A 16,353-nucleotide genomic window follows, 5' to 3' on the forward strand; every position below is an offset into this window, starting at 1 on the left:
CTTAACGCATGATCGAACAATGCGAGTCGGAGTCATAACTTATTTGAGACGCCTTTCAAATCGCCAGAACAATGAGAACTTGTTCCCTGCGACAGGTGATGATCATCTCGCCAGGCGAATTTCCGCACCTTTGATTAATTCTTGTGCAAATTGATTGCTTCATAAATGTAGTGGGTTTATTTTATCATAGGTGCGTGTGTTTCTATTTTGGCTAAACTTTATTTACGAGCCAAAAATCATAATAGGGCGTTATGATTTTTGGTTTACCGAAAATTATGCAAATTTATTCAAGACCGTGCAAGGCTTCACCACCAAAAAATATATTGTTTGCTTTTGCTATTTGTTTTTGGAATTTTGTCATTCTTTTACCAATGCTAATATTTATTTATGTATGTAAATTGTATCTAGGCCTAATGTTTGTATGAAAATCCCCTATTTTCTTATAAGCTACTGTTTAATATTTACATTTTCCCAATAAGATCTTATTTTTATCAATGGATTTACACTTTGTATTTGTTCTTAAAATAGAATGCCACCTGATATTGTTTTTCTTTTTTCTTATTTCGCATAGAAGGAATAAGTTTTTAAATATTATTTTCCTTTACAGTATTTATTTGACGAATAACAGATGATGTATTCTATTTTTAATTTTAACATTTTATAATAAATTTTATTAATCTGTTTTTTTTTTTAGCAAATTAGGCAGCCGTATTGTTTTTGTTATTTTCATTTCCTGTTTTTTTGAGTCATTGAGTGATTGTACTTATATTTTAAATACGGCTTTACGTTTATTTTAAAATCTCTGAATTTCTTGAAGGCTACTGTGTAACATCTATATTTTCCCAGTAAAACTTTGTTTTCATCAAAGGATAGGATAATACATTTAAACTTATTACAAAAAATGTGGTATTCTTTTAAAAAATACCTAAAAAATATTTTAAAATAAGAAATAAAATCGAAATTTACATTTTTAAGTGATCTTACATTTGACATTCCAGTGACTCACTTGTTGACATCGATATCTCGGCCTATCGAACGTGTCGATGAGTTTACTGCGAGTGCCTCATATAAATATGTTTATTTTCTATTTCTAAGTACTGGGGATCGCTGATCATAATATTATTTTTAATATAATTCCATTAATTAATAAATTGCAGCACCAATACTAGTTATTTGTATTTATTTAGCAGTTAGACACTTAGTTTTATAATTTCCCATCGGATTGAGGAATACCCCTACTGCCCACCCGCAACCAAGCCCACGAACAGCTGTTTACATCGTGCCGTCTCCCTCGCACGCTTTTCGCTGTGCTGTGAATTTCTTCTTTTTTTTGTGTGTGCTAAACAAATTGTTCAAACGTATTGCAGAAATAAGGGCCTTAATGGCGGTGTAATCGAATCACAGTAGTAAACAAAAGTGGGCGGGCAGTGCAACATAAACATAAACATTGGGGATACCATATTTGCAACATGAGAGCGACCAATCGCAATCGCAGAGGCAACAACAACATGGCGCACCTGCAACAAAAGTCTTCATGTTGACGTCAACAAAGTGAAATCCGATCGAAAGAAAAGTGATAAACAAGGGGGAGAGAAGGAGAGAGTGAAGAGCACGGATAGCTGGGTGAAGAGAAAACGTCTAGGAGGAGGAGGAGGTGACCCCCGGAAGTCAGGATGTACTCCGAGTGGGCCTCGCTGTCCGCCCAAATCTCGGCCAACAGCTGCGGCGCCCAGTGCTTCAGCGTCCTCAACAAATTCCCCGCCTCCGCCGGACGCGAGGTGGTCGTCTCCGTGGTCAAGCAGCTGGGCACCAACCTCGGGATCACCCAGAACGCAGAGCCCAGCCACCTGGTCAAGGACGAGGAGGTGGGTGATCGTATAGTTGCCTCCAAAGGCGGGATAATTCATATTCTGTACTACTTTTTAACTAAAAACTAGATATACCCTCGTTACAATGACAATATCACTTGACAATATCATTTGGGGACAGATCACACTATAATACCATCTTCAAAATATCATTAAACAAGTATCTCATATTATATATCATCTAGATAGCATAATATTCATATCCTGTATTACTTTTTAACTAAAAACTAGACATACCATTGTTACAATATCATTTGGGAACAGATCACATTATATACCATCTTCAAAATATCATTTAACAAGTATATCATATTATATATCATCTAGAAAGCATAGTATTCCTCATTTGTATGTTTTCCTAAGTTAACATTGGGTATTCGATCTTTAGAATATCATTTAAGTGACAGATCATATTATATAGAAAATAAATTAGAGAGTGGGGTCCAGAAATGACGATGAAAAGGTCTCCATGTACCAGATATACCTAATATATTCCGCACCTTGTATCTTCACTAGGTATTCTATCTTAATAATATTAGGGAGAGATTATATTATACCATCAAAATATGATTAAATGGACAGATCATATAATACATCATTTAGATATAGCATAATATTCCTCTTGTATGCTTTACTTACTTAGGAATTAGGTATTTCATCTTTAAAAGGTCGTTTCAGAGATAGATCAATAAATAATATCATAATATCAAATAAATTGAAGAATTTAAAGTTGAAATGGTCTCTGTAGAGCTGATATTCCAGCGTATTAATAACTTAAACGCCCAAAAAGCTTCCATCAAATGCATTTAATTGTGCAAATAATTGCTAATGCGAGGGCAATTAATATTAACTCAATCTGAAAGCGAAATAAAATGGTTGTTTGTTTGTTTAATATGGAAGAGGCTATTTATAGATAACTTAGAAAGACCTCTGGGGAATGCTAATGAAATTTCCTCCTAATAAGAGTTTTCTTAAGGAAAAACTTTGAAAATATGTAGTTAGAAGTACTAAGCCCAAAGACATCGGTATTAAAATTCCCACTCCACTCCAGGTAAAATGGTGCATGGACGTGATTTGCTTTGGACTCTCCCTGCCGCTGCAGGAGCACGAGACGATCAAGGATTGCGTGAACGTGTACTGCGAGTGGCTGACCGCCCTGCATCCGCAGCCCAGGATCAGTGTGCCCAAGCCGATCTGCGAGGATGCCAATCTCTATGCCCGCCAGATCATCAACCACTTCCACAATCTGTTTGTGCCGCGTCAGGGCGAAAGTGAGTACACCTTGACCAAGGACCCTATGATCTATATGCTGCCCCTTGCCTCCTTATTAATACCCCTCTAAATTTCAAGTCTTGCCATTTCTATACCAAACCACGCTTGGTAGGTTGCTCGAATTGTTGTTACTCGGGGAAAAATATTGCCTAATTTGAGGAAATATGATTGTTAAATAAGATTACTTTCTATAAAGATATTAAGCAATGTTTTTCCCAAGACTATAAGGAACCCTTGAAACCTTACAACCCAAAAGTAAATGCTCTCCTTGATGACTTACAGGTGCCGACACCATTAAGCGGCAGGCAGTGCTCTGCCATCGGGTGCTGCGTACCCTCCAGCAGACTGCCCAGATATCGCAGCTGATGGACCGACAGACCTGGGACACGCTGCTCCTCTTCCTGCTGGCCATCAACGAGATCCTGCTGGCCCCGCCCACCGTCAAGGATGACGTGGGCGACCAGCTGTGCGAGCGTGTGCTCTCCGTGCTCTTCGAGGTCTGGCTGCTGGCCTGCGTGCGCAGCTTCCCATCGCCCTCGATGTGGAAGACCCTGCAGGAATCGTGCGCCATGTGGCGACACCGCGTGGCCCTCGTGGACCAGTGGAACAGGGTAAATCTGGCCCTGACCGCTCGCCTGCTGGAGTTCAGCTATGGCCCTGCGTTTCCCCAGCTCAAAAATGGTGAGTTTGACTTGGTATCACCAAAGAATACCCAATAATCCTTCAAAACCCTTCCAGCCGACGAGGATGGCCAGCTGATACCCATTGGCATGTCCAACGATTGTGTGGCCCAGACCTGGTACCGCTTCCTGCGGATGATTGGCAATCCCACGGCCCTGTGTTCACCGCACATCATCAGCAAATCATCGCACTTTGTGCAGTGGGCCCTGACCCACGAAAAGGGCGCCGAGACGCATCAACATCCCTGCTTGCAGCAGCTGCCGCAGATCTTCCTCAATGCCATGAAGGGCATATCCAGCCAGGTGGACGCGTTCCTGGGTAAGATTCTGGCAGAAAGGGATGTGCTATTCCCCTGGAAACCCGGTACTTCTGAAGCTGTTTTTTGGTTTAGTGTGCTAGACTATTCATGTACCCCTAAATAGCACTATAGAGAGTTCCTTTTAGTCCCAAAAACACAGCGAGTACCGGGTTTCACATAGTCGGCCAATCCGACTTGGCCTCTCTATCACCTCTAGCTTTAGTTTTGTGGTAGGCTAGCTCAGTACTTCTTCATCTTCTCTTTGTTCGTTATCGTTTATCTCTGGCTTTGCTAACCCCCAACAAATTGTATCTAAACCGAAAATGCTAAAATGCCTAAAAACCAGGCGTTTATCAGCCGCCGCCGCAGCAAACGGAGGGTGTGGTCACGAATCTGCTGGAAATCCGGCACTCGCTCAACGAGGCCACCTCCAGCACCCTGCAGCAGTTCATCCACTCGAGCAGTGCCACGAATATAGCTAATCACGGCCAGCAGAATCAGGCGAACCATCATCATCATCACCTACACTATCCGCATTTGCATTTGCATGGTGCCGGTAGCTTTCTGCGGGACAACTTCATGAGCAACTCGGCCAGTTCCGCCCTGAACGCCATCATGGGTCACCATGGCAGCCATCATCAGCATCACCAGCACCAGCAGCAGCAGCAGCCGCAGCTCCAGATCAGCGCCTCGCCCACCAGCAGCCTGTCGGCGGCAGGAAGCTCCGCCGTGGGTAGCACAAGTGCCGGAGGCAGTCACTCCGCCGGAGTCGTGGGCAGCATCTCCTTCGGCACCGCCGAGTCGGCCAGCATGGGCATCAACGCCTCTGCCACGCCCACGCCGCCGCTGCAGCGACGCCTGGCCAAGAGCTTCAGCGTGGCCCCGACCATCACACAGCAGAAGGGTGCGACTCTCCACGGAGAATCTCTATTTGGAAACCACCGAATGTTGTACTCTTTGTTGTCACACCGAATAATGTAGTGAAATTGACCTGGCAGATGGCTTGGGGTTATCCTAGGGATATTAACATACCCATGCGGTTGAAAACTAGCTTTGAAATTGAGATTTTCTGTCCTGTTCTTATTTAATAGGGATGTATGTACATTTTAGTAAAATTATGGTATTATACTTTTTAAGTTCTTGAGAAAATACCTAGAAAAACGTTAAAGCTTTGAACCCTTTCTAAAAGAAACTTACTGACTGAAATGTTATTACAAAGTTCTTGAGAAAAAAAATATATTAAAAATATATTATTAATATATAAAAACAAGGGAGAACGCTATAGTCGAGTACCTCGACTATCAGATACCCGTTACTCAGCTTAAGCGACCAAAGAGAAATGGAGATATGCAAGCAGCAAAGCGAGATTTAAATGCGCCACCTACCGGCGGAAGACAGATTTAAGCGTTGTGTGCGTTAGGGTAGGCGTGACAAATTCATTGTTCAATAGAATAAGTTAGCCGCGCACTTTGCTCTCTCTGAGCGCCGGCAGTGCTTTTCTCTTTGCCGCTAAGTTCGGCCGGCAACTATTTACATACACACACATACACGCGTAAAAACATTTCGCACTGTCTGGCTCTGACGTCATAGCTTTTTTTCTTGGGAGGTTTGTGGGCGTTAGAGTGGGCGTAGAAATTTTTTTTTTGGGTCAATCGATAGGTATGGACAAGACTAATACATTTCAGTTAAAATTTTCTATCTAACATCAAAACTGTAGGAGCCACAGTTTTGGGCGGTTTGTGGGCGTTAGAGTGGGCGTGGCACTCTACTGAAACAAACTTGCGCTGCGTAAGAAGCTCAGGAATCTGCTCGCCAAATCTCAATAGCCTAGCTCTCATAGTTTCCGAGATCTCAGCGTTCATCCGGACAGACGGACAGACGGACAGACGGACAGACGGACAGACGGACAGACGGACAGACGGACATGGCTAGATCGACTCGGCTAGTGATCCTGATCAAGAATATATATACTTTATGGGGTCGGAAACGCTTCCTTCTGCCTGTTACATACTTTCCGACGAATCTAGTATACCCTTTTACTCTACGAGTAACGGGTATAAATATATTACAGAATATGTATCTCTTGAGAACTGTTTTAGATACTTTAAGGGTCCGTTTTCCCATCCGCAAGTTAAACTTAAAGTAGGTTATAAACCTATTTAAGAAATATTCCTTAAGAGTTGTTCAAAGTTAGGACTTTTAAGAAAGCACAGATTGAGATACTTGGATCCTTCAAGTTTTCCCATCCGTATGTTAAAGCAAAAGAAGGTTTTCTAATTTTGAGTTTACAGTCTACTTTTGGTTTCAAATGCGAAGATCAAGCAATTTTTATGTATAAATTTGAAACTCCAAACAGGCTTATCTTTTTGTGATCTGTGGTTCTAAAGACTTACCCACAAATGTACGTTGTAAACTAATGTTTTTGCTATGGTATATCAGGAAACCCAGTGGAACAGCCCATCTGCCAAGGGAATCTGAGCTTCGGTGCACCGGAGACAACCTTTTGTTACTGTTTTCTTTGCCATGGCGTGCTTCTGAATTGACTTGACTTGGTTTGTTTTTGCTTGCCTAGATGTTGTTTGCCTTGATCCATCGCCACATTTCTCTCAGCCAAGTTCGCACTCACGAGTTTTGCATTTTAGCCTTTTTCCGTTTCTTTTGTTTGATTTTCTTTGGCATTTACTTGGCTTTTTTTTGTATAATTTGTTCCGTAGCATGAGTGGAATAATCTCGGTGTAATTGCCCGGCGCGGATGAGTCGGGCCGAGTAACTGTTGCCACTTTCCACCGCCGGATTATGCATTGTAATTTATCAACGAACGCCCACAATTATGTATATAGCATGCTCCCTTTGTATCTGTATCTCGCGCTCCGCATATCTGTATCTAATTTCTCTAACAATTTCTCACACTTGCTCTGCTCTGCTCCACCACTCACCCAACGCCCCCAAATCCCCACCACCGGCCACCATCTCCACATCGCAGGCTTGAGCAAGACCTCGCTTATTGGCCTCACCGGCGGCGGAGCACGCAACGCGATCAGCAGCAGCAGCGGCACCACCACCTCCAGCACCACCAGCGGTGCCCCCGCCTCCTCGACGGTAGCCATCGGTGGTTCTGGCGGCGGAGCGGCAAACGCCGCCGGCCCGGGAATCCCCGGCAGCACGGGTGCGGGCACGGGGGGCGGATCCGCTCCAACTCCGGCGCCCACAACACCCACGTCCACGTCGGGTCCGCCGTCGGCGAGCAGCAGCATCAACTGTAAGTCCACTGGGGAATCATGGTATCTGATCTTGGCTCGAAAAAAGTGTTTTCTACTTTGAGTAATTGTTCTAAAATATTTTAAAAAATACCTAAACAGAAAATGTTAGAAAGGGCTTTAGGTGTTATATTTTTTAACCAGGTTGCGTAATCTTTCTAAGTGATATACACAATTTAATTTAATTTCTAGAGTATCTCTTTAAAGTCAAACAACTTTTTTTATACTTAATAATATTAAAAGATCATACCTCACAAAATAAGTAGTCCGACATTGAGCAAAACAAATCAACCTTTAATTAATTATTACTAATTGAAACTTGAGAAAATAATTATTAAATTGAGATTTATTTTTCTCTTAATCATCGCTGAACTTTATAATTATTAATCTGTGATCTACTTTGTTTAATCTAATTAAACATTTAAACATTTTTCTCTTAATCATCGCTGAACTTTATAATTATTAATCTGTGATCTATTTTCTTTAATCTAGTTAAACATCATTTTTAGATTTTCAAATATATTTATTTTATCTAACTTTTTTTAAATCTTTGTATTACTGGTTTTAAGTCATATAAGTCATAAAGATATTTTAAAAAACGAAAGAACTTATTTTTTGACCCTTTTATACATAGCTATAATTTTAATATTCTTTCAAAACACTTTTGAGCCAAGATCAAGCTGGTTTTGTTAGTCCAAAGTTAGACAATTAAAGCCATCTTCGGATGGTTATATTCCAACTAATTGGATCTATTGTCTTGTGTGTGCTGTGTGTGAACCGTTTGTGAGCTTCTCCCGCGCCGCCTAACAATCTAACAGATGTTTTAACCGCCCCCCATTGCCGTGGTTGCCTCTCTGTCTAACACCATCTGCCCTCTCTCTCTCGCTCTCGCCGCGATCGCAGCTCTGCCGCTGACTTCGATGGGAGCGGGCGTCGAGCTGGCCGTGGCCAGGCCCAAGTGCAACAGCATTCTCCACGTATTCCACGAGTGGCTCTTCGAGGCGGCGCACATCGGCGGCGACACTTGGCGGCAGAACCGCAAGAGTAAGTTCCGGAATATGTTTTTTTAAAAAAGATTTTATTGCTAGAAAGTCCATAAATTAATTTTTAACCAGTTAAAAATCTGAGTTCTTAAAGATACATATTTGAACTATGGTTTAAAAGCTTGATTTGGAAGATATTTTAACTAGTTATAAGTTACAGAAAATGGTATTGGTTAAAGCAGTTAAAGTTAATATTAAAATATTTAAAAAGATTAATTTATAAAGGAGTTAAACTTAATATTAAAATATTTAAAAAGATTAATTTATAAAGGAGTTAAACTTAATATTAAAATATTTAAAAAGATTATTTTATAAAAAATGTTAACTGTCCAAACATTAAAGCAAATGTATTGATCTAAATAAATTTAATTTGTAAATTAACATTTGGCATTTTTTGTAAAGCAGCTTGATTTGGAAAGATGTTTTAACTAGTTAAATGAACATTTTTAAAGTCACATTTTTGGAAAGATATTTTTTTAGTAGTTAAAAATTACAAAAAATTTTATTGTCAGAAAATCTATACAGTAATATTTAACTATTCATAAGACAAATTTTGAAAATTAGGTAATATTAAAAATTAGGACATCTTAAAAAAAAATTCAGCTCTTTAAAAATAAATAAATTAATATAAATATAAATATTAACTTATTTAAATATGTTTGCTTATTATTATTATTATTTATATATTGTTTACAGTAATATATCTACAATTATAAATATATTACAATTATAACATGTTCCTCTTCTTTTTTTCACCCCCCAAAACCAGAGCAAGCATGCGAGGCCAGTAAGCGGCCGTCGTCGATGATCATGGAGCACCGCAAGGGATCGATTTCGCTGTCCCAGCCGAACTCCCTGAACGATCCGCAGTCGCTGCCGCCCACGCTGACCATCGACAAGTACGAGTCCGGCCGGGCGGAGGCCATTGGGACGCTGTGCAAGATCTTCTGCGCCAAGAAGACGGGCGAGGAGATCCTGCCCGTCTACCTGGCTCGCTTCTACATGGCCCTGCAGCAGTGCCTGAAGATTACGGAGTCGCGGGAATGCGACGAGACGCTGGCCAGCATACTGCTGCACTCGAGCGATCTCTTTCGCCTGGACCTGGACGGGATCAATGTGCTGCTGCCGGGCTTCATTGCCGCTTTGGAGATCGTGCTGCCCGACAAGGACCTCAAGCTGAAGACCCAATCGATGGTCTTCAATCGCACCGAGCTGCGCCGCTCGGCCATCAACATTCTGCTGTCCATCATGGTGCTGCCACTGCACTACCAGACGCTGCCCATCCGGGATCTCACCAGCGAGACAAGCGAAAAGTGAGTGGGATTGAGCTGGTTGCATTCGTTACACAGAAGCTAATGCTTTGGATTCTTCTACTTTCCCCAGAATGTTCACCTTCATTCAGCTGAAGTCGCGGCTGATGAACATCCTGATGAATGCCCTGCAGGTGGAGACGGATGCCCAAAACACGCACATGCTCCTGGGCGGCCTGCTGCTCTGCGTCCAGGATGCCGTCACCTTCGAGGAGACGGAACTGGGCGGCGGCGGCGGCGGTAATCCCGCCAGTATCTCGCACAACTCCAGTGGCTTGCAGCACCACGAGGCCAATCTGCTGAGTTCCGGTTAGTTTCTGCAGCGCCAAGGGCATCCCTCTCTCTCTCACTTGATCTCATTCCATTTTGATTTGTTTTTTTTAATGGATTTTGTTGATTTTTTTAATTGCCCTTGTTTTTATTCGCATTTCCATTTGGCGTTTTTGTGTTTTTTGTGGGCCCATGATGATCAGCGTGCTCGGAGCGTTCCGCCTCGCTGGTCAGCGCTGGCACGGCCAGCTTGGGCGGCCAGACGACGGCCACCATGGGAGCGGGATCGGGCTCCATCCGCGACACCGCCTCCGCCCACGACTACCCCAGCCTGACCATTTCCGATGACATGTCATTCGAGTTCGGCCAGGAGCTGGAGGGGGTGACCACCTATGGTAATCTTTGTGTTCTTTATTTTTTAATATTTTAATATTTGATTTTGGTATGTACCTATTTTAAGAGTTCAATTACTTGCATTCTTTGTAAGTTGGCTTTGATCTATAATTAAGATTTATATACTTTTTTTTTAAAGGCATATTTTTATCATGCAATTTTTAAGAATATTTCGTAAATTATGAATCATTTATTTTTGGTATTCCTTTTTTTATTTATATCATTTTTATATGTACCTATTATTAAACTCTTTAGTAAGTCTGCTTTGATCAATAATTAAGTTTAGCTTCCTTATACATTTTTGCTTGATATTTCTAAAAATATTTGATTTTTTATTTATGAAGTTTTTAAGAATACTTGATTTTTTGTATCATGATAAGAATTATAATTTTATACTATAAAACGAACCTTTTATAATGAGCTCTTGTCTAAAGGAAAACCCATATTTTTTAACTGAAATGTAAACCAAACTAAATTTTGATCATTAGTCATTCAACTTTGCGTCATGATATTCACTTTAATAACTATTTTCCAGACAATGCCCATGCCCTGTTTGTGCGCGCCACGTACTTGGTGTGTCATCGCCTGATCTCGTCGTGGAAGACGGATCTGAATGTTTCGCTGGCCGCCTTGGAGTTGCTATCCGGTTTGGCCAGGTTGCATATCCGGGAAACAGGTAGAGTGTGCTCCTCCTGAATTTACATGTGATTTTGGTGTACATATGCTCCTGCAAAGGCATTTTCAGGGATTTTGAGATACGAAAATGTCCATATTAACTCATTATATATTTGTCATTAGCACAAAATTCTTTAAACAAGGAGGGCACAAAATTTACAAACGATTTATGATCCAATATCTCATTTAACCCATTTCGCCATAGCTCTAAAAGTCTTAAATTATAAATGATATATCGGAAAAGATCTGTTTTAGGGGTTCTCCAAGATTCCAAAACCTTTGCAAGGGCATTTTCGGCTTCGGTCTTATCGAGGCAGCACTTTCTTTCCCAATTTATAATGTCGTTTGTTTTCTGTCCACCTCTGTTTGTTTATTTTCGAACTGTTGCCATGTGCGTATTCTTTAAATGTTAAACCCCCCGGTGTACAAATATCCACCTTCAACCCACGAACCTTAACCCTTAACCCTTAACCCCTAACTGTTTGCTTTACTGTGCAGCCAGGAAATTTACAAATGGTAATTGATTGACGAAGCCAACTAACCTAACTAACGCCACTTTCTTCTGTCTTTCTTTCTTTCTTTTTTTTGATGCGTTTCTTTTTCTAACCGCCATCGAACCCGCACCACCACCACTGCACCACATCCCGAAAAAAACCAAACCCCAATATAATATGACCTCCATCATCCGCCACCTCATCGCCATCCATCAAAACCACGATGATTGCAATTTGTTTTCATATATATATTATGCATATATGTATATTTGATTTGCATCTCCAACCGATAACGAATGTATATAACCCACCCAAAACCAACCACCAACCACTCATTCAAACCGCCCACGTAGACACCTTAGTGAAAATATACGAAGCTAGTCAGAATCTAACGATAATCTCCTCAGACGCTCTAGAGTGCAAGCGGGCCGTGAAGTGGATCTGCGACTACATCTGCTATCAGTGCTCCCGTCCGCCGCCGGCGCACAGCAAGGATCTGCACAGCACCATTGTGGCGGCCTTCCAGTGCACCGCCGCCTGGCTGATGCAGCATCCCTATCTGCTGCAGGACAAGGATTGCCTCCAAACGGTGCTCGAGGTGGTGGAGCTGGGCATTTCGGGTACGAAGAGCCAGAGCAAGGGCACCGATATACCCAAATTCAAGGACGAAAAGGAGCTGAAACCCGCCTCGATGCGGGTGCGAGATGCGGCCGAGAATCTGCTGACCATAATTCTGGAGCAAGTGGGCTACTTCCCCAGCGAATGCGGTCCAGAGTCGATATCCTCGCTGCTGGACGAGCTGGCCCTCATGAAGCACTGCAACTCCATGGTGCCGGCGGCGGCGGCCAGCAGTGAGCAGGCCATTGCCAAGTTCAAGTACTTTGTCACCGAGAACTCCACCATACTGGCGCTGCTCGAGGAGCCGCTGGGTAATGACCAGGATCCGCAGCCCACAGTGACCTGTAAGCCACCAACCGGCTTCATCTCCTTCACCTTACTAATGGGTATCCTTCTTTTTTTTTGTAGTACTCATCCGTGGCCCCTTTGGCCGACATGCCTGGACCATGCAGTTGCGCCACCTGCCACGCAGCAAATCCGGCATTAAGTACCACGCCGTCAACCCCGGACGACCCATACCCATGAACGATGTGACCCAGCGGCCGGAATGCGAGCAGAAGAACTTCCCAGACGGCGTGGACAAGGTGCAGCCCTGCGTGGCGGACTACTCCATACCCACCATCGAGCAAATGCGCGAGCAATACGGCACGGCAAGCATTCGAGAGCTGGAGTCAATGCTGGAGAACCAGAGCATCCATGAGAAACTGGCCTGGGCGGAGGCGGACACCAGTGCGGACAGTTTGTCGCATGCCCAGGAATGTGTGCCGCCGGCGGTGTGCCACGAGTTCCATGCGGCCCGCCTCTTTCTCTCGCACTTTGGATTCCTGGGATTCGAGACGCGCAATCCTCACAATCCGGCCGAGGCGCTGGGCAATCCGCCACAGCGACCGCTCATCGTGCTGGACACCAAGTCCACGGCCTTTGCCGCCGACCTGGATCGTCTGGACAAGCTGAGTGCGAGGACCCACGATACCGTCTATGTGTTCTACGTGAAGGTGACTTAGCAAGTCTGGAAAAATATAAATCAATGTATTTAACCAATGTAACCAATCTTTGCAGAGTGGTCAAACGAGTGCCCAGCAGATTATCGGCAACATGGCCGAGGAGCAGTCGGCCAACCACGATCCGCACTTTGCCAGCATGCTGCAGACACTGGGCTGGCCGGTCCAGGTGTCGGAGCACTCCGGCTGGACGGGCTTTGCCCACAACTCGTGGTCCCTCAAGGGAACGCCGGAGGAGCAGCAGCAGCAGCTGAAGTCCACTGCCAACGAACTACTGAACTACAATGGCTCGCAGCGGGTGCTCTACTGGGCGGATGTGTGCTCGGAAATCGCCTTCGTGGTGCCAACGACATGGAATCTGCGCTACAATAGCGACACTAGCGATGGCGGGAGCATCTCGAGCACGGATCAAATGATTGGTCCCAGCAATGTGTGGGCACGCGGCGAGACAGCCGGCGAAGGGGCGGCTGGGCTGGCCAAATCGAAGTCAAGGAATCTCAGCCTGGAGCTCGACACGAGCCGGCGGGACGCCAAGGAGCCAGTGCCGCCAACGCGGCGGAAGGGAAATGTGACCAAGCCCACACTGTTGGCCCAGGCGCCGGCCAAGATCTTTCTGGTGTGGCTGGAGAGCTACGAGGACTACCTGAACTTTCCGCTGGAGGATGTGCTGGCCTACACGCGCACCGGCGAGGAGCTGCACACGCTGCAGCTGCCCCGTGCGGCCGACTGCCACGTGATCTTCGTGCACTCGCTGCTCTCCGGTCTGCTGAGGGTGAAGCTGCAGGGTCCGCCGGGCAGGATGAGCTTCGCCACGCCCCTGGTCGATGGCATGGTGCTGAGCCGGCGGGTCGTCGGCAATCTGGTGCGCCAAACGGCACTGAACATATCACGTCGCCGGCGTCTGGACAATGACAAGTAGGGCATATCTCTAATCTACTTATATATACCTAAAACCTATCTAAACTACCTGTGTATCGTTTTAGTTACCAACCGCCGCATGTGCGACGACGACTCAAGGTGCAGGACATTGTCCAGAAGTACAAAATGGATCTGAGCGAGGCCGAGCTGCTGGGCCACCTCTTCCAGCGTGCAATTTAGCCTACGGCCTTCGAAAGTATTATCGTGGTCCCCTGTCTCTGTCTGTATTAACGTGTGCTTAACTAAAACCCCACAAACTGATTCGTAATCGGTGTCCACTGAGTGTTACCCGAGGGATAATCGTATGCTAATTATTATTTTTGCTAATAAATCTAATTATACTTTGTAAAAGTATTTGTAATATTATATGCCTGGTTTTTTGTGCACTCGGCTCAAGCTGTGAAGTGGAAACAATGGGTAAGGGTCTGGGTCGATGTGTATTCACATAATTGGCAGCCACATCCGAAATCAATTTGGCCCACAGCAAGTGGCCAGAAATTGGGGATGATAGCGTGAGGAGAAGGTGAAAGTGAACAGTCGTGAGAGCTTTTCGATTTTAATATTGTTTCTTAGAGTTTTTAATTTTGTATAAGGTTATCAGATATCCAGTAATTTGAGATTCAGCAGTTCAACCCCAAATCCGATTCACAGATCTTAAAATAAGTACCTTTTTTCGATATATTTTAAACAAATATAGAAAAAAATATAAATATATAGAACATTTTTTGAAATTTATAAATATTTACAAATTCTTAAGGCGAATTTAAAAAACATATAAAAAAATATATATATAGTAAACTAATGTGCTTAAAATACATTCTAAAAAGGTTTAAAAAAAAGAGTATTATAACATAATACAATAACTTTTTTTATAAAATTAAATATATTATCTCTTCTAAGGATATTTATTTCAAATAGAGTAAATTTAATAGTTAAGATACATTTTTTTACAATTCAAAACACAAAAGTTAATGACTCCTAATTTGTAAAATTCAAAGCAAATACTTTTTTGAGTGTATAAAATAGAATTTGTATAGCGAATTTAAAAAACATATAAAAAAATATATATAGTAAACTAGTGTGCTTAAAATACATACTAAAAAGGTTTAAAAAAAGAGTATTATAACATAATACAATAACTTTTTTTATAAAATTAAATATATTATCTTTTCTAAGGATAATTATTTCAAATAGAGTAAATTTAATAGTTAAGATACATTTTTTTACAATTCAAAACACAAAAGTTAATGACTCCTAATTTCTAAAATTCAAAGCAAATACTTTTTTGAGTGTATAAAATAGAATTTGTATAGTAATTAAGTAAAGTCAAACAATTTAAATGGAGTCATAAAAATTTAATGATCTTAAACAAATAGACATTGAGTTAATTGTTTTTAAATAAACCGTACTTTAACTAATTGAAGAGCTCTTAAATTAAATGTTTTATAACTGAAATATATATTATATTTGTATATATATGTAACTTTAATGTGATCTTATCTCAAATACTCGTGAGTGAATGATATTGTTTCACGCATCCATCTCTTTTGATTTGCAGCATCTTGGTAATTTCACCTTTGACTCGGGAGTCGGAACTGAAAATTGGGTCCGGTGATTGGAATTCGGAGATCGGAGATCGGAGATCAGCCATTTGGACACATATGGGGCCAGCATTTCGCAACGCCTCCGAGGGGCGATCAATTCGAAACCAAACTGTTGCCGGCCGAGGGCCATCTCGTCATCCAATCCACAATGAAAGTGGTGATGTAATCGCATAACACGTTACAAATTTGTGGCTCGTTTTGCATATGTTTGGGCCATTTATTTATTAACAAATAATACAAGTTAATGATGAAGTGGCCGATGCTCTTGGCTTTTCTTGTCATTTTCTCAGCCTTGAAAAAGAAATTGGGTAAGCACCATGATGGACTTTGTCGATTTTTAATTCATTTATTTCCCAAGTCAGTTGTAAATTATTTATATTATTTAATAATATTGGTTAACAAACAGTTTACCTGTCTGGAAATAAATATATTTAATGGTTTCAAAAGAAAAATAAATGGTTTGCTATGATTGAGCTTTCGTTTGGAAATAATTATGGGAAAATACTGCTGAGGGCAACACAAACTTGAACTTGAGTTTGGTTCATTAATTAATTTTAGTTACTTATGAATGGTATTTTATCTTTGGAATTTTATAATTTTTTTTCAAATAAAACACTTAAAATTGGTTCAAATTGTTTATTAACAAATAAT

At 42.2% G+C, this 16,353-nt stretch overlaps 1 protein-coding gene across 16 annotated transcripts; it reads left to right on the forward strand.

Annotated features, from left to right (window-relative positions):
• Positions 1-1,284: 1,284 nt before the first annotated feature.
• LOC119556177 (ral GTPase-activating protein subunit beta) lies at positions 1,285-14,464 on the forward strand. Of its 16 annotated transcripts, none has more exons than XM_037868099.1 (17): positions 1,285-1,865; positions 2,920-3,139; positions 3,219-3,248; positions 3,423-3,821; positions 3,879-4,139; positions 4,466-5,023; positions 7,103-7,378; positions 8,280-8,420; positions 9,189-9,732; positions 9,803-10,038; positions 10,203-10,394; positions 10,928-11,068; positions 11,566-11,583; positions 11,915-12,523; positions 12,588-13,174; positions 13,239-14,095; positions 14,164-14,464. In XM_037868099.1, exons 1-17 carry the CDS (start codon positions 1,674-1,676, stop codon positions 14,276-14,278), a joined length of 5,376 nt encoding a protein of 1,791 aa, XP_037724027.1. In that variant the 5' UTR covers positions 1,285-1,673; the 3' UTR covers positions 14,279-14,464. The 16 variants fall into 16 exon arrangements, with proteins under 16 accessions (XP_037724027.1, XP_037724031.1, XP_037724029.1 ...); XM_037868103.1 differs by having other exon boundaries at positions 11,969-12,523; XM_037868101.1 differs by lacking the exon at positions 11,566-11,583.
• The last annotated feature ends 1,889 nt before the right edge of the window (positions 14,465-16,353 follow it).

The sequence above is a fragment of the Drosophila subpulchrella genome, chromosome X, assembly GCF_014743375.2.
Source record: "Drosophila subpulchrella strain 33 F10 #4 breed RU33 chromosome X, RU_Dsub_v1.1 Primary Assembly, whole genome shotgun sequence".
NCBI lineage: Eukaryota > Metazoa > Arthropoda > Insecta > Diptera > Drosophilidae > Drosophila > Drosophila subpulchrella.